At 43.4% G+C, this 21,010-nt stretch overlaps 1 protein-coding gene across 5 annotated transcripts in view; it reads left to right on the top strand.

Annotated features, from left to right (window-relative positions):
- Positions 1-21,010, top strand: part of RASAL2 (RAS protein activator like 2) — a 164,917-nt gene that overhangs the window by 35,913 nt on the left and 107,994 nt on the right. The window contains exon 1 of one of the 5 annotated variants that reach the window (XM_064664162.1): positions 2,077-2,287. The exons of the other annotated variants lie outside the window; for them this stretch is intronic. Coding sequence (XP_064520232.1) covers positions 2,239-2,287 — 49 coding nt within the window. The 5' untranslated portion in view covers positions 2,077-2,238. Of the gene's footprint in view, positions 1-2,076; positions 2,288-21,010 lie in introns of those variants that run through there. 5 annotated transcript variants of the gene reach the window in all.

Genomic DNA, 21,010 nt, shown 5'->3' on the forward strand with positions numbered 1-21,010 from the left:
GCTGGGGCACTTCTGTGAAGAAAGGCTGACAGAGCTGGAGTTGTTCGGCCTGGAGCAGAGAAGGCTCCAGGGAGACCACTGAGCCCTTTCCAGTACTTGAAAGGTCTACAAGAGAGCTGGGAAGGGAATTTTTACGAGGGCCTGGAATGACAGGACAAGGGGGAATGGCTTCCAACTGAGAGAGGGCAGGGTTAGATGGGATGTTGGGAAGGAATTCTTCCCTGTGAGGGTGGGGAGGCCCTGGCACAGGTTGCCCAGAGAAGCTGTGACTCCCCCATCCCTGCAAGTGTCCAGGATTGGGCAGAGCTTGGAGCAACCTGGGATAGTGGAAGGTGTCCCTGCCCAGGACAGGGGGTTGGAATGAGATGATCTTTAAGGTCCCTTTCAACCCAAACCCAGTCAAGTGAAGGGGAGCAAAGACAGAGGGATGATTTCTCAGTCCAACTCTTATGTGCTGGCAGCTTGTTCCTGGTTAATGGCAATGAAGGTTTGAACTGTGTGCAGCTCTTTCTGTAATGAAGTGTTGCTGCTCAAGCTTGGACAGTGGAACAAGGAGAAGGAGCCCTTTGGCAGAAGGCTGCTGAGCTTGCACACTGCTTGTCCTGTGCTCCCCTGCCTCTCTGCAGTTGGACTTCTCTTATGGACAGGATTGTTGTGAACCTCGTCCAGTGCACCTGGAAAGGTTCCTGTGAACTTTCTGATTCTGAGAGCAGCACTGTTTCTTTTTTGACCCCAGCCCCTTGATCTCACACTTACCTGAAGGGATAGCAGCAGTTTGATCGTACTTTACTTTTGTAAGAATTGGATTTCTTGAAAGACGAGGTGGAAAGAGGAGGGGAGGACAATGGAATCTGCTGTTGCCTTATTAAGAGAGTAAGAAAAAATGGAGAATCTTTTAGTAGCCAGCTTTGCAAGGTGATAATAAGAAGAATGTTTGAATAGTTGCAGCACTTTCTGTGCTTCAGTTTAGATGTAATAAAGGTCTTTTATAAGATAAGTGGTCTTTGATAGAAAGATAAATAAAAAACATGTCTGAAAAGGCATAGGATGGCAGCTGTTTCAGAGAGGCACTTGTTACCTACCACCTTGGGGCTAAGGATTGCCCAATGCTGGCTTTCTCCTCACTCAGCCTTTACCACAGATGTCAGGCAGTACTTCATTAGTGTATCAGGAGAGGGACAGTCTGTGACAAGAGAGCTTTTGTTGCCAGCAACAGGGCAAATGTTAGAGCCCTCTGGATCTGTGCAGAAGGGTTTGGTGGTGTGCCTGGTGCGCGCTGCTGGTGTGTTCTGTGTGCTCAGAGGTGGAGCTGCCATGAGGTAAATGCCTCAGAATGGTGGGGAAAACCCCTTGGAGACTAAAGGAGCCCGAGGGAGCCTGAGGCCGTGTGTGGTGAGGTGGAGATCTCCCAGAACACAAGCAGATTGTGCATGAAACACACCTGGGGAGGATGTGTTTGACCCCTGCACACAGACAGACAGACACACACACACACACATTCCAGCCAGGCAAAGCTTGTTCCTGGAGAGTCGGGGGCTGGCTGACACGTGGGCTGACCCAGCCATCCCTTGCTTCCCCATGACTCCTACCATTACTCCCACAAGGTGCAGCAGTTGTAGCTGCTGGTGCCTCCTCTGGGGCTTGTTTCTGCATCTGTCTCTCCCTTCTTTGCCTTCCAGCCCTGGAGTGCCATGAACACTTTTCGAGTCTTTTGCCCAAACGCTTGGAATGCTTATGGGACACTTCGTCCTGGAAATCCAGAAGCCCTCTCCAGAGGAGGAAGCAGCGTCTCCTGTTTGTCTTGAGTTACCCTGTCCCAACAATGGCCTCAGAATTTGCCTAATTTAAAAGCCCAGTTTTAATCTGATGGGAAGATATTTGTGTATTTAAAATAGTTATTCCTTGCCGGAGCCACTCCCTGCTTTTGTCCTTCGCTGCTGGACTTTTCGGCTTGGCTTAGCTAACGTGCAGGGCTTGTTTACAGCCGAGATACTGGAGCATGAAGAAGGAAGTCAGTCCCTTTAATCCTGATTCAGTTCCAAGCTTCCTGTGCGTGTGCATGCACGCGTGTGTGTGTGTGTGTGTGCTCAGCCTCGTTCCTTCAGATGCTGAGCAGCCTTAGTAGCAAAAGCCACGGGGCTGCTGGAGGAGCAGGGACGAGATGCAGGCGTCCCTTTTTACCTCTTCCCCCTGGTTTGGCCCTGAGCAGGTTTAGACAACACGGGTAAAAATTCCAGTATGGCAAGCCTGGTGAGGAAGGTGCTGGTGCAGGCAAAGACGTGGAGTGGTGAGTACGAGAAGCATCTTGCCTGATGGGAAAGATAACTGCTCCCAGGGTTGGTTTGGGTGCCTGGGAGGAGAAATGCAGGCAGAGAGGTGGTGGGTGCTGCTGTTGTTTTCATCTTTGATCTCCAGTGTGAGATGGCAGCCTGGAAATGCCAAAACCTTTGTCCATGGACAAGATGTTTATCCAGAGGAATGTGTGTTTGAAGTCTGTTCCTTAGCCTGCCCTGGGATTTCTGCTGTAGCCTGGCTCTGTAACAGCAGCAGTCTCTCTAAATAGGGTGGCTTTTGTTGTGGGATGTTTTTGGGGGAGAGGGGAGCTTGCAGGAGACGGGCATCTCAGGAGCATTTAAACCATTGTGTCGGTTGCGACTCTACCAAAAGATGAGGTTGTGAAGAAAACAGTGCTAATGAGCTGTAGGAAAAACTATTTCATTGCTTTGTTCTTATTCTTTTGGTTTGGTGGCAAGTATCTAACTGGATTTCAGTAAGGTGCTCTTGTGTTGCATGGTTGCCGAAATTGTCGTCAGCTGTGTTGGATATTTTGGATTTTAAAATATTCCAGTAGCAGCACCAGCCAGTGCCTGGGGTTTTTCATTTAAATTTATGGTGTTTATCCAGCTCTTAATTGTGCAAATTAAAATAATTATGGAGTGTGATTACACGCATACCCGGTGACTGGTTTTGGGAGGCTGTCTCAAATTTCAAGAATTGATTTTATTAGCCTTGTGTCTTGCTGGTGCAAGTGCCCTTCTTGGTGCTGCTCCTCTGCAGAGCAGACATCAGAGACTGCCTCAGCAGGAAACAATTTCTGCAGTGGCATATCTGAGGGAATGAATCTTTAATAGGGCAGAAGGCTCTTCAATGACTCGGGCTAATTAGGACTGATTAAGTGAGTTACTGGAGACTGAAACCACCCTCCCCAAGCAGGACAATTTCCGTGCTCCAGGCTGTGATAAAGGCTGGAGGGTACAACCTGAGCCACATGTGGTGAAGTTTGCGCAAGTGCCAGTTTTGTTCAATGTGTGAACTTTAATGAATGGTTGTTCTTGGAAATTAGGACTTCAGGGTGAATTACTGGCTTCTGCCTTTCTCTCCTGGGGCTGCAGCTCTGTGTTTGTGGAGGGGACAGTTCAGGCACAAGCACATCTCTTGTGTAGAAGTTGTGGACTGGATGTGGCAAGTATTGCATTGTCCTTCTCTGGGAAGGTCTTGTTGTCCAATGTTATTCCATTCTAGCCCAAACATACAGGTCTGTTTTCACTCACTCAAGATTTCTCAGAAATTTCTGCCTCTAGGAAAAACGGAGCTAAGACTTGAAACAGAGTATTCACCTTGGTTATGCTGTGACAGATGTGGGGTGACAAATACAGGAAACTGTAGAGATGTCCTTGATCTCTCTGTAAATAGCCTGGGACACTGGATAAATTAACCAGTCTTTACAGTAAGAAAGTGAGGGAAATTAAATGTCATGGAAGCCTAGAATGGTTTGGTTTGGAAGGGACCTAAAAGATCATTTCCTTCCAACCCCCTGTCCTGGGCAGGGACACCTTCCACTATCCCAGGTTGCTCCAAGCCCCCTCCAACCTGGCCTTGGACACTTGCAGGGATGGGGGAGTCACAGCTTCTCTGGGCAACCTGTGCCAGGGCCTCCCCACCCTTACCGGGAAGAATTCCTTCCCAACATCCCATCTAACCCTGCCCTCTCTCAGTTTGAAGCCATTCCCCCTTGTCCTATCACTACACGCCCTTGTCAAAATTCCTTCTCCAAGTCCCTTGTAGGCCCCTTTTACTTGCTTCAGAGATAAGGAGAAGGGAATTATTTCAGTTGAAATTTCAATTAAAAAAAAAGGCAGTCTGAGAATTAACAGAGGGGTTTTTTTTATAGGCAAGTCTTGCAGTGACTAGAACATACATTTACCTTGCTTAGATTTCTTCAGAGAAGTTTTAGCCTATCAGTGTTTGAAAGCACAATTCTTTGTTGAGGGAAACATGGCCAGGAGGGTAACATGTAAAAAGTTTTGGCTTTATAATTTTCAGCATGATTTCAGGATCCCTGCAGAGTTGTGTTGTGTTGGTTAGGTTTTTTTTTTTTACTTAAATCTTATTATTTATGCCATGGAAAGGTGTGTTAAATGCATTTTTTTTAAATACTTGCAGGATGTTAGGAAGTCGAGGATGCTGGGAGAATGAGATGAAACACAGCTGGTGGGAAGGTAGAACCTATTGGGAAAAGCACTTGGATAGGGTTTATAAATAAATACAGGCACTCATTCTGTCCTGTGGAAAGCGTGGGCTTGAAGCCAGTTTGGTTTCTTCATTTGGGAAATTTTGGTGCTGGGTTCTGTAATCTCAGCCTGCTGCCCAGATCTTCCTACTAGACCATGGACAGAATGAACACTGCAGTGAGCGGTCAGATGGAAAAAGAAATGGCACAGGAAGGAAACGTTAGAAAGAAGCATGGAAGATACTTACAGTATTTATTTTCCAGTGTTTATAGTAAGGGGAGCAGCGAGGATACAGTTCTACACCTTACTCTGTGTTCTCACTTTTTTTTGGCAGAAAAACTGCTGCAGAAGAGGCTGGATGAGCATTTTGTCTTTACAACGTAGAGTCTGTGTTTGATTGCCACTCTTCCTTATTAACTCTTCTCATGCCATTAAAAATAATATTTTCTTTCATTCTTAGTTGCTGGGGCGATAATTACTTGGAGGAAATCGGAAAGTGATTTTGGGTTTGTGGGGTCCAAATGTATGCATTTGGTTAGCCATGGACAACTCACAGCAGCTTTTAGAGATTTCAGGATTAATGAAACAACATCAGTCTTTAGAAGGAACTTCTAAGTGGTGACTTTTGTATAAGAACAGATGAGATGAATATTCTACATACTTTGAGACAGCTGGATTTTGAACGACCCCCATATAACGTCATATTTTAATACAATGTAATATTTCAAGTAATATTTTTAATGCCTCCTATTAATGTATAAATATGTTTAAGGTTAGTTACGGTAGGGAACTTGTGAGCACTTCATGAAGTGGTGGTGAAACTCAACATCCTGAGCTTTTGATCTTTATTTAAACCAAAAAGGTTATAAAGTGTCATGGTCAAAGTCGGCAAATGGCATTTTGCCAGCCTAACAAATACTGTTGTATTTATCTCTCCTCTCCTGAGATCCCTGCTACTTTGAAACACTCTTTAGCTGGCCTGTCTGCTGGTGTATGGCTGCAGGAGGAAATGCAAGCCACGTTTTAAATTGGAGATAAACTGAAATGAGCTTGAGCTGCGCCCTATAAATCAACTGAAACTGGTTGTTCTTTAACACCATTGTTTTCCTTAAAAAGGATAAAAATGCAGACTGGATGGAAAACTCAACACTTTAAAGAATAGCAAAGCAGCAAAAGCTTGCAGAGAAGGACTTAGCTAAGCAATATCCTTTGTTTTCTAACTGTGATGCCCATTGCTGGAGCTGCATCTCCACAAAGTGCTGCCATGTCACCTGGAGGTTGTGCAGGATGGCGGCGAAGGCGAGAGGCTGTTAAGTGAAAGTTAAAGTTGTCACATCAAAGCTCTCAAATAGCAGCAAAGTAACAGCCTTAATGGTTGCACCATCTGAAAAGTTGCTGTCTGTTGGCAGGTAAGTAATGGCAGTAGCAGGAGTCTCAGGTACCTGGGAGGGTTTTATCTGAGCAAGAGGAATATCTTCCATCTGAGAGTGCTGAGGGTGATGTGTCAGGGACCTTCACATTTACATAAAATAGTGTGGCTCTTAAAGGTGGTACCCCTGAGCTGTCACATCAGAACCCACGGCTGAGGGAGCTTCAGGATTGATCTAATCACCTGAGTGCAGTGACATTTATGCTGCCCGTTCAAGTGAACATGTTTAAAATGTATTTACTAACAAAAGCATCTCGCTTAATGACTATCTTGCAGTGCAGGTGTCAGAAATACTCTGAATCTGGTTTGCATTTAGCAATGCTTCGTTCTGCTGTCATGGAGCCATCAGAATCCTGTCTGCAGAAAAGCTTTTAATGTTCTCAAACAGATTCTTTCTCTTTCCCCCCCCCCAAATAATGTGTCATTGCCTTGTATATTCATTGTTCTGATGAACCTCCTAGGCAGGCACAGGACGTTGTGTGTTATTTCTTCTGCGGACAGATAATTGCAGGTGGGAGAGGAAATTGAGTTGTGTAAAGTACAAATTCTTAAATAATGTGTATAAGTTCCTATTTCTCTTTGCTGAGAACTTAATATATCTTTTACTTTTCATTTTCTTTAAACAACGAAAAGATTTTAACCTCTAAAAAGCAAAGTTGAGTTAGTAATAAATCACTTTGTCAATGAATCATATTTTCTCTGAGGATACCTGATATTAAATGTAACCTTTCTCCTGTTCTTTATATCTCTGTATCTCCTCTTGATGAAGGGAATCCAGTCACTTTTCTTTGGGGAGGTAAATCTGCAGTCACTTTCTGACATGACAAAACACCAATTATTACTACTGATGTAACCACTGGAAGTATTTGGGTTCACTTGTCAGTGTATTCTGTTGTTATCATGATTAAATTAATAATCCTGAGGTTTGTTACCCAATAACAGTAAAGGAGAGAATTAGTTTTGGATATGAGGTTTCCAGTCTTAGTAGGACATAAGAGGAGATAACAAATGAGATGATAGTTTAGGTTAGAGGGAAGAGTGAATTTAAAATGAGTTCTGTGAATGCTGGAGGTTACTTCAGGGCTGAAAGTTATAATTAGGCTGGTCAGAAAAAATACAGACAATAATTTCCTGCTTGTGTCTGTAGATTTTAAAGCTTTAAAAGTCCCTGTATGAAACTTTTGCCGTCGTCAGGTACTTTCTGGGACAATCACAGGCAGCAGCTAGTTCTTCTCTGAGCTAAATTCAGCTTTTTCCAGACTAAGTGCTCAAAATAACTATTCTTGCTAAATTGCAGCTTTCTAGCTGTCAGATTTCAAGAGCTGCCCATCAGTCCTCGACTGTGTAAGGCCAGGTAATGGCAGCATTAGACCTGTCTGTGTCAGAAGCAGCAGCACTGGAATCTCTTTGCTGCTTCTCGACTCCCTCTGGAATCTCTGGAGTTAAGATCTTGAGATAATAAACACATGCTCCTTCTCTTCCCTTCCCCTTCCTCTCTGTCTTGTTTCCCCTTTTGTTTCTGACTCTAAATTTCTGAGCTGTAAATGCCCATTTATTCCTCCTTTAGTGAGAAATTGTGTTGTGTGTCACTACTCTCTTTTGTATTGCTGCATAAATTCTGCCTAATTTTCCCTGTAGTGTAGTTTGTGGTGATTGGTTTCAGTTCTTTTGCTAGGAATGCTTGCATTTAATTGTATTGCATTTAATAATAGGAAAAGAATGTGAAAGCAGTGATTTCCCTTCCCCCTGGCTTTGGTGGGATTACCCCGAAATTGCCACCTTCTGGTTCATTCAGAAATTTCCTTAATATCTGTGTAGCACAACATTTAGAGATATTAAAGGTAAAAGAGCTGCAGCTTGTATTTTAATTTTCCTCTCATTGTCAACTTCAAAAAAAAAAAGAAAATGTATATTGATGTTAGAATAGATATTTTTGGCATTGTTAAATTTACTGAACTGTGATTCATTTGATAGTCTAGAGCTGTGATTATAAGAAGGACTTCTAAAAATGGATTGAAAGCAGGGGTCCAGGTGGGTGATCTCTTTTGTTCAATTCAGTGATATTCAATCTCTTAAAATACAATAAATTGAAATGGAATGGAATGGCTATGGGCTATTCAACTGTGAAAAAAACAGTGGATACAACAGGAAGGCTTGTGTGATTTAATCCATCTATTGGCTGTGTTTGATAGTTGTTGCATGGGAAGAGCAGAGGAGAGTGAGTGGGAAAAGTAACTGAAAAAGCCCAGTAGGGCAGAAGAATGGAGGACAGAAATAAACCCAACCTTTTTTTCCCCAGTGAATGTGGCAAAGATTCCGAATAAGGAATTGATGTGCAATCACCTCAGTATAAATCATGCACTATTTCTGGAAAACTTCCTGTAGACTTGAAATCCCACTGCAGACTGATTTCATTAAGAAAGTCAGTTTAAGAGGTATCTGTGTCCTCCCACCTTTGCTTACACTTTCCTTGGATGAGCCACTTGAAACCGTGGAGCTGTAAATCCAGAGTCACCCAAGTGAAAGGTTTTTAACAGCTTAGAACACCAAAGTGCTCCCACAAGGTCTCCTCAGAGCCAGAGCTTCCCTGGGGTACCACAGCAGCCTGGTGGGAGCAGCGAGCTTGGGATTTGTTGGTCTTTGCTTGTAGTTCTGTGATCCAATAAATGTTGAGTTGATTCTCCCTGCACTTGACAGGCTTTAATTATCCTTCTGCCGAGCTGACCATTGCAGCTTTGCAAAGCTGGTCTCCGTGTACCTGAATTTCCACCCACACCACCAAGACATGCTAAAATGGGTGTGTGTTCCACGGTTTGAATGTGGTTTAGTGGTTTGGCAGGAAATGTGGATTTTTATTCACTTGATAATAAACCTGCTTAATTAAGGCACAGTGCAAGTTTGCAAAATGGCTGGGATTTGGGGGGGAAAGTGTTGGGAGATCTTGTACCCTGTTTTGTGCATGCACAGTGAATCACGGTGTCAGCTCTGGGAACAGAGCATTCCACTTCTCAGCTGCTTGGGGAACATCATCTGTGTGTGGAACAAAGCAAGTAAGAAAACAGGGAGAGAAGAGCTCATGCCTTCTGTGCATTGGAAATACAGCCTGTATCTAACATTTACTGACCCAGAAAGGAAAGGCTCAAAAGAGAACTTGTTAAAATAACTCTTTTACCTAAAGAGTGTATAAAGGGTTATTTTAGATATCAACAATTAAGGTTGTCTGAAGTGTAAAAGCAACAGTGTATTTACTGTAGGACAGTAAATACCTTTAGCATTATCAGCTCTTTTTAAGCACTTTGGTATCAAGTGTTTCTTCCTGATCCGTGGGAGTCCAAGTCCAAAAGTGGGATGGCAGATGTGCAGCTTCCCATGGTGACATCCCTGTGTCTGGTGGATGAATATATTATACAATCCTAGGATGGTTTGGGTTGGAAGGGCTGTAGAGCTCATCTCGTTTCACCCCCTGCCATGGGCAGATTGTCTTGCACACTTTCTGTCCTAGCTCCTGTGTTCTCTGGATGTGAGAAGTTCCAAAGTAGGTTTGACAGGTCAGTTAAAAACCATTAATAAATGAACTGAAAAAAATCCCCCAAAACCAAACCACAGCTTATTAAACTCTCAAGGTGATTTGTTCAGGCTTATCTCAAGGATTGTCTTTTTGTATTTAATTGCAGCAAATTATATTCCTTGAGGGGTTTATATTTTAAGAAGATAAGCCCAGATTTATCCCTTTTTTCTTTATTCCAGTTTATTCCAGAGTAATAATCAGTTTTCTTCTGTCAGTTTTTTCGACAGTCAGGAAGGTAAAGGAAGGACTTGATATGCTTGACAGCTTTTCAGGCAGGAGGAACTTGATTTTTGTTTTGATTTCGGTTGTCCCCCTGCGTGTGTTTATACAGGGAGGTGAGTTTTGGCCTCTGTTGCTGGACATCAAGCCAACAGCAAGGTGGTAAACTCACAACAGCTTCTCCAGGCTCTCCAAGTTGTGTGTCAGTCCTGTGCACCAGCACCTTTTAGTGTGAAGCTGCTCGTGGCTCACTCTGCTGTTGGGATTCATGAGGGCACAGCTGCCCCAAAGCAGGAGCTCAAGGCATGGGTTGGAAAGGAGATTTCTGTGTGTGTTCCACCACCTTTCCTACCTTTCCATGCCTGGTATGAGCAGGAGCAGCACTAACTGGATCCCTGTCCCACTCCTTCCCTCTACACCAGGGTTGCAAGTGGGGAGAGAGCTGTTCTGAGCTTTGGGATCTTTTCCCTCCATCAGTCCTTCACTTCTATCATCTCTACCCCAGAATTCTTCTAGCTGATGATGGTAACAGGACAGCCTATTTTGCAGGAGCCTTGGCCAGTTAATCTTTGGTTCAGAGATAAGTGTAGGAGGAGTCTTACTGACCCTAAGACCTGATATGGGTTTTCATAGTTAAAAACTGGATGTATTAGTATGGGATAGAAGCGAACAGTATAACCCCAGTTTTGTGTGGGGTTGACCTATGGGGCTTTTGCTCCGTTTGTAGCATTCCCGTGAAATCTGAGGTCGGCATTGTCCTGCTCCATCCTCACTTAGTGTGGAACAGGAAGCGAGGGCCTTGCATGCATCTAATGAGGTGGTGTTGGGAATGCCGATTTCTGAGGATTTCCTGGCCTTTCTTGTTTTTCTGGAAAGAAGAAAACAAAACTTTAATGCGACAAAAAATAAAATCCTTGTCTGTCTGCCTCTTCCCTTGCCACTCCCCACCACTTCTGCCTCGTGCATGGCCAGCCCGGGGTGGGATGTTTCCAGGATCCTTTTTGAAGATATTTATAAATAAGTTGAGCTCCATATGTTTGTTTTTTCCCAAATGATTCCTTTACTGTAAGTCATTGTATTTCTGTGTAATTGATCTATGGGTGGCAACTTGCATTTAGGGAGGGAAGTTGCAAATGGGTTTGGCCCGTGGTGTGCAAACATCGAGAAAGGAAATAAAAAAATAGTTTGACAATAACCTTCGTAATGACATGAGGAGAGAAACTTGTTAAAAAAATCCAAGTTAGTTTTAACTTGTTTTGGAACAACAAGAATAAATGGGATGCATAACTGTGATGGACTAAAATAGAGCGTGGAACAGTAGGCACAGATTTCTCTCCTCCAGCCTCAGCCTGCCCAGCAAAATTGGGCCTTACTTTTATAAATATCAATAGATAAGAAGGGCGAAGGCACTTCAAGTGCTGAATATTTTTAGCAAGGAGGAAAAGCATTTCAGCAGAGTTCCTTCCCATACGTTACGGTCATAAATCCGTTACCTTGGTGAGCTTCAAAACAAATCAGCATTTCAGGTTCAGTGTCCTCAGCACGTTGGTTTTTTTTCCCCCCTCCCCAGCACAAAAGGGGTGAACTCTCCGTGTTCCTGCGTGGTTTGGGGAAAGAGGGACTGTGTGCTGCAGGCAGGAGTATCTGTGCTGGAAAGCCATGAGCCACAGCAGGGCAGGGGGAGCGAGTGCCCTGCCGTGTCCCACGGAAGGAGATTAGGTTAAGACTGCAGCCTGGACTTAGCAAAAATTAGAAAGGATAATGCTGCATTAATTCACACAGGTCCGGCTTCTGTAGCACAGTGACAAAACAAAATTAGTAATAGTCTAAAAATATAACCCTGAATAAAAGAACTTTCTCCTCCTTTTTGCCCTGTTCCTCCTCTTCCCCTCGCTTCCTGCTTCAGCACCCAAAATTGGAAACTTAGAGTGGGTCTGGAATGGGATTTTTCTTCCTCCCCCCATGCCTTCACTTGAAAAAAATTATTTTTTTTAAATTTTTTTTTTTTAAAAGCCTGTTTGTGCAGCAGTGACTCAGTCCTGTGGTGCCTATCTGCCCTGTGTCAGGCATGGGGCTGTCTGGGGAAGCGGAGTGTGCACATACCCAAACTGTGAGACAAGCTTTGAAATTGCACCAAGTGCGCTCCGAGCATCGAATGTGCCGGATCACGCTGCGATTCCTGTAACAGCCAGAGCTCTCCTGGCTTCCAGTGGAAAGTGGTCATGCTGCTTGAAAAGGGGAGAGAGGCCAAACTGCACATTCATTTGGATAATTAGGTAAACAGTAAATAGGAGAAGGCTGTCTCCTACTCAAACTTCATTGTTTTTTCCTTAAAGTCTATATTTAGATTTGGCAACCAGATTTATCGCAATAATTGGTGCATTGTTTAAACAAGGTCACTGATGTGTGTGCATGTTTATCTCTGCTTAACTGGATTGCTTATTTGAAGTAGAAATACCTCCAAAAATATTATGCAGAGCTCTTGAAAACTTGTGTTCTCGTGTCCCGAAGCACATGGTCTTTATTAGAAAATAGATGCAATTATTCACGTTCGGTTTTGCAGCTTCAAGTCCTGAGGGATTTGTACATAAAACTGTGGAGATTTGATTACATCCTGATTTTATGTCTCACTGGTATATGAGTGTTTCATATGTGTAAAACCTTTTTATAAGGCATAGATTGTAACAAGTTCCTAAGTGAAGCCAGACGGGTACTGTCCTGTCTGTTGGAACTGGAATACACACGCTCATTAATTTAGTCTAACTTTGGTGGTTGCTTTTGTGTTTATAAAATCCAAAGTGCCTTTGTGTTTTGTATTTAAAGCAAATATTCTGGACTCGTTGGCGGGTTGGTTTGAGACTTCAAGATGCAATTTTGAAATCGGAGTTTATTGTTCACAGCAGTTCTGTGCCACTCTGTGAGGATGGAGCACGGTTTACTAACAGTGCTAGTGTGGTCGAGGTAAAAATAGCAAATATCAGCTCATTTTCTCTTTTAATGACGAAGTGAGAAAACAAAAAAAGAAAAGGCATTTCAGAAATGTCAGCTGGAGAGGATTTTGCTCTAAGCAAGAGTGTGCCATTCTGGGGGTTTTGTTTCCTTTGTTTTTCCTGGTCCTGTCAAACCTTTTGGTGAGAATTAATTTTTTTTTTTTTTTTTTGCAAGGAAAATAATTGAGAATTTATTTTTTTTTTTTTTTTAAGAAATTGCAGAACAGTGGCTAGCTGCTGGAGGTGCTGCTTGTGCAGGCTTACAAATAAGACTTTGCGTGCTCAGTTTGGAAGGGATTTACCTCAGAAACAGGCAGTTCTGTGGTCTGGTATGGCAGCATTCACACCTAATGAAACAAAACCAAAGTCAATCTGGAACTTGAAAGAGAAGTGATCTCTGGTACAGTCATAATGAATAAAAAGACATTAAAAAAATATGAAGTGCTTGTTGTGATGGCTTGCTGGAGGACGGGGCTTCAGCCTCCCTACACAGCTGGCACTGACAGCGTTCCTTGGGATGGCTTTGCTGGCTGGGGACTCTGCCTGAGATGCAGTGCCTTGTGCTTCATGCAAATCCTTTTTCACAACGTTCACTTCTTTCTTTTGCCCTTTAATGGGGAAGTGTGAGCACGTGTCACAAATTTGTTCCCTAAGTAGTCTCTGAAAGAGGAATTGTTTTCTTTCCCTCCTTCCATCCTCTCTGTCAAAGGTTGAAGTTATTCTGTATCTTTCTCTTCTGGGGAGAGACTCCTTTTGTACATGTTACCATCAGACAGATGTTAATATTAACTTTTGTGGGGTTTCATTTAAATTCACAGTCCAGACTTGAGTTAGGACATACAGGTTCAGCTCTCAGACATCACGTGGCTCATCGCAAGCAGTGTCCTACGCTGGACATCTTTAATTATTCTTTAAATTACAAACACAGGAGGTTTTAGTCAAGTGCTCCTTTCTCTCCCTGAGCCTTGTGCTGTTTTGGTGCCTGCAGGTCACCTTGTTCCATCCTGTGGCTCTGCACACTGTTGCCAGTTGTGGAGTCTCCTCCAGCGCTGGCGCCGGGCTTGCAGCAAGCTCAGGCTGGCAGAAGGTACATCTTCATTTCAGCGCTTCATCACTGTCCCTGACGCGTGGCTTCTGCACTGATTCAAGACTGTTGCTGACAGACAACCTGTGGAGACAAAACTCTCTGGTTAGAAGGCCATTTACATTTAGTAAATGCTCTTTTTTCTCCTCTTTTGGTTGTTTCTTTTACAACTTTCTCTATGTGGTGCGTAGTAGTCGGTGCTACAGCAACTGGAATTTTACACAGACCCTCCTTCCACGCTGCTTCTAAATGTTTTCACTTCAGACTTTTGACATTTTGAGATCCTGGCATGTTTCATCATTCCTCCCTGTGATTCATTTCTCCATTTAGATAAAGGTTTAATCCTAAACTCTGGGTGTCACTGATTTGTCAGTTGTTGCGCGTTGTTGCGCTTTAATTGGCTAATATTAACACAGCATTCTGGAAAGGCTGCAAGGTGGGTGTTAGGATAGTTCTCATACAGCTCAAGGAATTTCCCTACCAAAAATCAGAGCCTAAAAGAGTTGTGGATTTGTAAATTCTCTCTTCTGGTTGGTTGTGTGCCCAGCTCCCAGTGCCACAACTTAGTGGTGCACTTGGCAGCGTTGGGCTTATGGTTGGATTCAATCTCAAGGGCCATCACAGCAGACACAGTGTTTCTATTACTGGTGATGTTTAGATGGTAAAGGCAAGAATTTAATTTTACATGTTGCTGAAGTTTGTTCTTTATTTATATACACCATAAGAGTACACTCACCAATGATTTTGGAGAGTATTTTCAATTAGCTGCTGGTTATCTTTTGCTGCTACTTGGCTTTATAGCGGGATTTCCAGTGTTTGAGAAGCTTGTTTTAAAATACATTTACAAAGCTAGTATTGTGTGAAAGAGTTGTTGATATAAGGATAGTTTATTCACTCTAACAAGGACAAAATAAGGCCAACAGAGTTACAGCAGTTAATAAAAAAAAAAAAATGCAGAATGGAATTATAAACCCAATTCCTGATATCCTTGGTGGAGACTAGAGCTGGTAGGTCTTATTTTTGCATCAGTCTGCACTGAGGATGTGCTCCTTTATAGTTACACAAAAATAAAGGCTGGAAATTTTACGCAATTATTATTGTGTAAATTATTCTACACACACATATATCCAATATATGCACCTGCTATTTAAGAATAGTTACCAAGACCATTTTTGTGATGTTTATCCATTAACTTGCCTATATACTATAACTATTTTTCCTCTCAGTAATGTTTAAACTGCAGTTGGTTTGACACACAGAGGGATCACATATAGCAATAAAACTGTTCTGCTGGTACTGCTTTAGGATTGCAGCAGTAATGATTTTTTTTTCCACTCCACAAAAATCCCAAACACTACAATTGAGAAAGGAGCGGGGTGATGGAAAGGTAATTTTGCCTGCTGAAAAACAACACCATTAAAAACTGAAATCAGCAGCTTGTATATGATATTTCCAATGGTACCAAGCCCAACCTGTAATCATCAAGAAATGGATGTCAGGGCGGGCATAAGCACATTTTTATTTATGTAGTTGAAGTTTATGCATTTATATAAATATATCGATTTATTTATGGAATTGCAAAAGTTGTCAGTGAGCAGTCAGTGTGTAGCTGTCTGTCCTCAGTGGTGAAGTTGGTGATGTGTGGCTCCAGAGGGTTTCCTGCCAGCCTGAGCTCCCTGTGTGTGTCTGTGGCTCACCGTTAAGCCCACGGAGGAGCCAGACCTGTGGGAGCAGCCGTGTCACAGGCCAGGGCCGAGGGCTTGCCTTCCTCACAGAATCCCCTAAATCTCTCCAAATTTCTGAGGCAAGTGCCACCAGTCGCTCCACACAGGCTTTTTTGCTGTTACACCTTTCCATGCTGCAGAGAGATTGCCAGAGTGTTCACCTTCAGGCCATACACTTATTTATTTGCACCAGTGCATGTTGGTAAACCCTTGGCTGTTTGGGGTGGCTCGCAGCTGTGTGTGGGCTCCCTCAGCCGCTGTGTGAGCTTGGCTGCCTCTTAAATGTGCGTTTTTATGGCCCTTGAAACTTGGCACGGGTGTGTTTGGTCGTCAGCAACGACAACAGAAGGTTGCTGGTGAAATTAAAACCTGGCACGGCCGTTCCGCAGGTTTATTCGCGACGTATTGAAATGGGGTTTTCTTGCTAACTTTTCCTGGCGTCCACCCAAAGCCCGGCATCTCATAAATTTATGTTATCTCTCGCTGCTCTGCTCAGTTGACAGGGGTGTAGCAGCTTCTCGTGTGGATCACGGGAACAGCATGGAAAAACGAAGGCAGGAAACTTTCAGGTGGGGAGTTCGTATTGGCAGGGAAATTGTAGAGGGAATTAAAGAGCAGAAATCCCGGAATGGGTCAGGTTGGAAGGGACCACATTGGCTCATGTGGTCCAACCTTCCTGTTCAAGCACATGGCACAGGATTGTGTCCAGACAGTCCTGGAATATCTCCAGTGAGGGAGACTCCACGTTGTCTCTGGGCAGTCTGTTCCAGTGTGTGGTCACTTGCACAGTGAAGAAGTTCTTCTTCATATTCAGGTGGAAATTCCTGTGCATCTTGGAAAGTTTTTTGGTACCTGCCTTCAGAAACTGGACCGTGGTGAAAGCAGAGCCGAGTCAGGCTGCATCTCTGCAGCTTTGGCTGTAGTGGAAGGTAAAGGGCTTGGAAACATAGGGCAGGGATGGTACAGCAGTCACAGCACGACTTGGCCCTGGAATTTAGAGGAGGAAAACGACGTGCTCTGTGGCATTTGAATGCCCTGGTATCACCATTTAGCTTGTTCACAGAGGCGTTTCATTCTCAGCATAGTGAAAACAGCATATCTTGATTTATCTGGGACAGGTGAGCCTGCAGTGGGAGGCTTTGCCAGCTCAAAGCTTGGGAGAGGCTCAGGTGGCAGCTCTGCTCTCAGGAACTCTAATTTGGGCTCAGTAATCGATCTCTGTGTTCAAGTCATGCTAATTCCAAGTCACTCCAATCCCAGAGTAACACTTGCTTTTCCAGCCACTCTAGTCCCAAATGCAACAGTTTTTAAGGTGCTGTTTCTTTGGTCCTCTGCATAACTTCTGAACATTAATTAACACTAGCTTTTAAGTGGTCAAGAAAGTCAGGTGCACTGCTCTGCCCTGAGCCGAGGAAAAGTGATATCCACCTGCAGGAAATGTTGCAGGGGGGAAACAGATGGATCTTGGTGATAGGAGATGGGAAGGGGATGTTAGGTCATTAATTACTTAGCCTTGCGTAAACAAAACTTAATATTTTGAAAAGTCTCTAATTTAAAGGGAAGGAAAAATCTTTCATCTTCTGCGCTGTTCAGCTACATGTCAAGTTGGGTCAATTGGAAAACTTTTGTGGTGATTTTTGCTTTATGTATTGATTACTCCTCCGTGAACTGTTCCAATGCAGTGAGTATTTGGGCTAGTTTTGAATGGGCTAAGAGTTAAGGGGAGCTCAACTGCAAAATCCAGGATCCCCTGTCCCTCTGTATTTCTTCTGGGAGGATGTAGGAGGCAATTTGATTTGCTTTCTACAGGTTAAAGCTCTTTTAATGGCTGGTAATTTGGGACTTAAGCTGGGACCTTCTCAGAAGTGGTGTTTGCTTGACTTACTGTCCTTCTGAACTAGAAGAGAGGACTTGGTTGAAAACCCAAGTGTGGTGAATAAATGTCCAGGGTTTATAATGGATTTTATGGCTGTGTGGCTTTGGTTTTGTTTTTTTTTTCTTTTTTACCTCTAATCTCTTTCCCCTTTCTCCCAACGTGTCTTGGCAAAAAAAAAAATTAAAAATGAGAAGGTGATAAGTTTGTGCTTGGTCCTAAACTAAGTTAAAACAGAACAGCTCGGTCATGGGTGATTGCAGTTCATATTTTTCTTGATATAAGCTATGAACTCAAGTTTTACACGTTGTAGTGCCTTTACTCAAGCATTACACAGCTTTCAGAGATCAGCTGAGCATTAAACATTAATTTGTATCATCAGAGACAGGGTCTCCCTCCAGCTGCTTGGCAATGATGCATTTGGGGGTTTTTGTGGTGTTGCTTTTTTTATTTTTTTTAATTGACTGGTCGTGTTTATTAAACAACAGACACTCTGAGGAATTGCTGAAGCTCCGTGGAGCAGAGCTGGGTAGTTCTTTTGGAAAGCTGAATGGTGGAGAGGGGACTTCCCACGCAGGAGGCCGTTGCCAAAGATTTATCTTCATATGCTCAGTGCAAATGTGATGCTGCTTGTGTACATTCTCTGTGAAATGTTACAAAGTTAAGAAAGATTGTTTTCCCAATACAATCTTAAAGCTGAAATGCAGCTACCATTCCAACATATCAAATCTGCATTTTGTGCATAAATTATTTAAATAGCTCGCAGTAGTGAAATATATGCTGTTAAACATGTCAAGTGGGATGATTAAGTGACTGGATTGTTAGGAAGAAAATAGTAATTTTCTAAAGCTAAATGAATGATTTGGCACAATGAACTGCAAACACTACCAAAAAAAAATCTGAGGAAAATTTGCAAGCAGAGGATCACGTTTGTAGGCAGTTGGTATTAAAAACAGGAGTGAAATATTCTCAAGATTTTCTCAAGTTAATTGACAAACTCCTTTCTCCCACTGACATTATTCTACCTGCTGACAGCTGTGTGGGTGGCTGGGGATCTCACATCACTAATCCACTGGCAGTCACTGCTGTAAGCTGATTTCTTTGTGATAGTGAGACTATGTAAATGCTTCCCAGGATAAACTGCTGCTCTGGAAGGACTTGGGTTTTTGCCTGAGTAACTGGACTGCGGATCAAGGAGAAAGTTCTGCCACGTGAATTACTGGCTTGTGTGTTCTGTGTACGCAAAAAATGCTGGAGCCACTTGAGACCAGTTTTGACTCGGTGGCCTTGGATTAGTGTAGGCAAAGGGTTTGTTTGGGCATCATCATTGCTACTGATGATGTGTATAAAGAAGGGAGAGGCCAGTTTGACTTGAAGCCCAGGCTAACATTTTTGAGTTAGCAAATTAAAAGAATTGTCTTATTGGTAGACTAAGCAAACTTGTGTATCAGTGATTTTATGTTGATAAACATGTAAGCCTTGTATGCCTTTCTAGAAGCACTTTGAGAAAGATCCTTTTACCCTCAGAAGAGTACACAGGGAAATCTCAGCGAGGCCAAGGCAGCCGGGTAACTTTTCTTTGATCACAAAATGAATTTGTCTGAGCAGGGGTAACATGAAATCAAAAGTGAAATCAGAAAAAGTAAAGACCCATCTCAATATTATTCAAACTTCAGCTACACTGTGACTTTGATGTTCCCGGGCTTCACTTAGAGTGCTTATTGAAGCCTTTCTGTGTATTGTTAGGTCTGTACAGAGCTGTGGTCCAACCCCTGGCCACACCAATAAAAATAGTTTTAAGTAGAAGTTAACCCATAACTGGTTTTGCACGTTGCTTTGTGCTGTAACTTGATATGTGGTTAATCTTTCTGTGTATTCTCTTGCTGAAATGGGTGGTCTGGGTGATCGGTGTAACGCCAGCTGTACTGGGAAGGAGGGGAAGGGATCTTTCCATACAGTCAGGCATCCACAGGATAGTGATGGAAAAGGATGAGAGCAGCCTGGTGATCATCTCTCTCCTCATGCACTGACCAGTGTCTCACCTAAAGTTCTGTCCAGTCCAAAGTGCTGTTGTAATAAATCCCTGCTTCAGAATTGTCTTGATGCAGCCGGTGTCATATTGAGTTGAGTCATTCCTTGGTCATACCAGGTCCTCTGATAGGGCAGATAAGGGCTCTCAAATGCTGTTTCAAACCATGGTCTGAGTGGGTGCTCAGCCTGGCTCTGAGATATTAGCAGGAGTTAGAAAACAAGCAAACCCCAGGGGCACTTCAGCTACTGCGCTGTCTGTCTGCGTTTTCTGCCCTCTCCTGCCCTTCTGTGTTCCCAAACCAAAAGTAGATGTTGATGTGTTAGTGGAAATTCGTGCAAGCAAGGCTTGCAGAGCTGACCAGAAACCCACCTCACGTTCTCAGCTTTCCCTGCTGATTATGGGCTGTGCCATTAGAGTGAACCACATCGGCATCTGTCGGATTTATCCGTACTTACTCCCGGAGTTCCATAAAGCCTCCTTTACCAGGCTGCCTAATTCAAAGCATTTGTCCAAAGCACCACTGCCACAGTAGCAGGAATGGGCTCAACGAGGAAAAGGAGAACCCGTTGCTGGAAGGGGTGGCTGATCCAGTAACAGACCTGGTTAAAATTGGGGCCCTCAGTGCTACAGTGTTTGCCTCAGTCTTCGGAAACGTGGACTCACAGGCCTCTGTGCTTGGTGGAAAGCATCAAGGAGAACAGCTCCCAGCAGTGGGTAAGGGTCAAGCCAGGAGTCACTTTAAAGAACTCAACCCACGTGAGTCCATGGGGCCAGATGTGCTGCATCTGAGGGTGATCAGCAACCCCCAGGATCAAGAAGCAGAAGATGAGAACCAACCAACTTTTTCCTGGTGGAGTCTCCATCTCATTTTCCCCTTGAGAGTACTAGTATCTCTCTGTATTCACTGCTTCTTGTGCTTCCTTGAGACTTCATTGCTCTGGATGGAACTTGTAGCAGTGTTCTGGTTTAGGTGCATTTTGTCACTCCGGACTCATGCTGTGAGCAGCAGGACTTCCACAAAGCACAAGAGGCAGCATCATTATTTGTTGCAGAATTTGCATTGCAGTGTCTTGAGCTGTTCTTGCGTCTGAGGTTATTTGTTGTGACTGCGTAAACGTGTTCTGTGATTCTACGATATGGTGATTTTAAATTGTTGCTTCTTTTGCTTCTGATTGAAAAGTCTGACTTGCTACTGAAGAGAGAAATTATTTTTTGGTGTGATGGAGGTCTTTGGGTAACTCCATCCCTGTTCTAGGCAGCGATGATACCCTCTTCCAGATATACACATAAGTAAGGAAGTGTTTGCATCTGCAACTGTCAGGAATGCACTTTGGCTGATGAACTCAGCCTGGCTTAAAGGCAGGATCCCAGAGTGGGTCGGCTAAGCTTTATTGGTCTGCCAGACAAGATTATCATTTTATTTAACCAGAGAAGTAGTTTTCATTGTTACTTTATTGCCAAGGGTCTGTCAGCGTTTCCATTATAAACCCCCTATTTTCAGAGATTTGAGTAGACTTGAGATTTAAGTATTCTGGTCTAAAACTTGGCAAGCGTGATCTTTGTTCACCAGCGGATATTTT

The sequence above is a fragment of the Pseudopipra pipra genome, chromosome 9, assembly GCF_036250125.1.
Source record: "Pseudopipra pipra isolate bDixPip1 chromosome 9, bDixPip1.hap1, whole genome shotgun sequence".
In the NCBI taxonomy this organism is placed as follows: domain Eukaryota; kingdom Metazoa; phylum Chordata; class Aves; order Passeriformes; family Pipridae; genus Pseudopipra; species Pseudopipra pipra.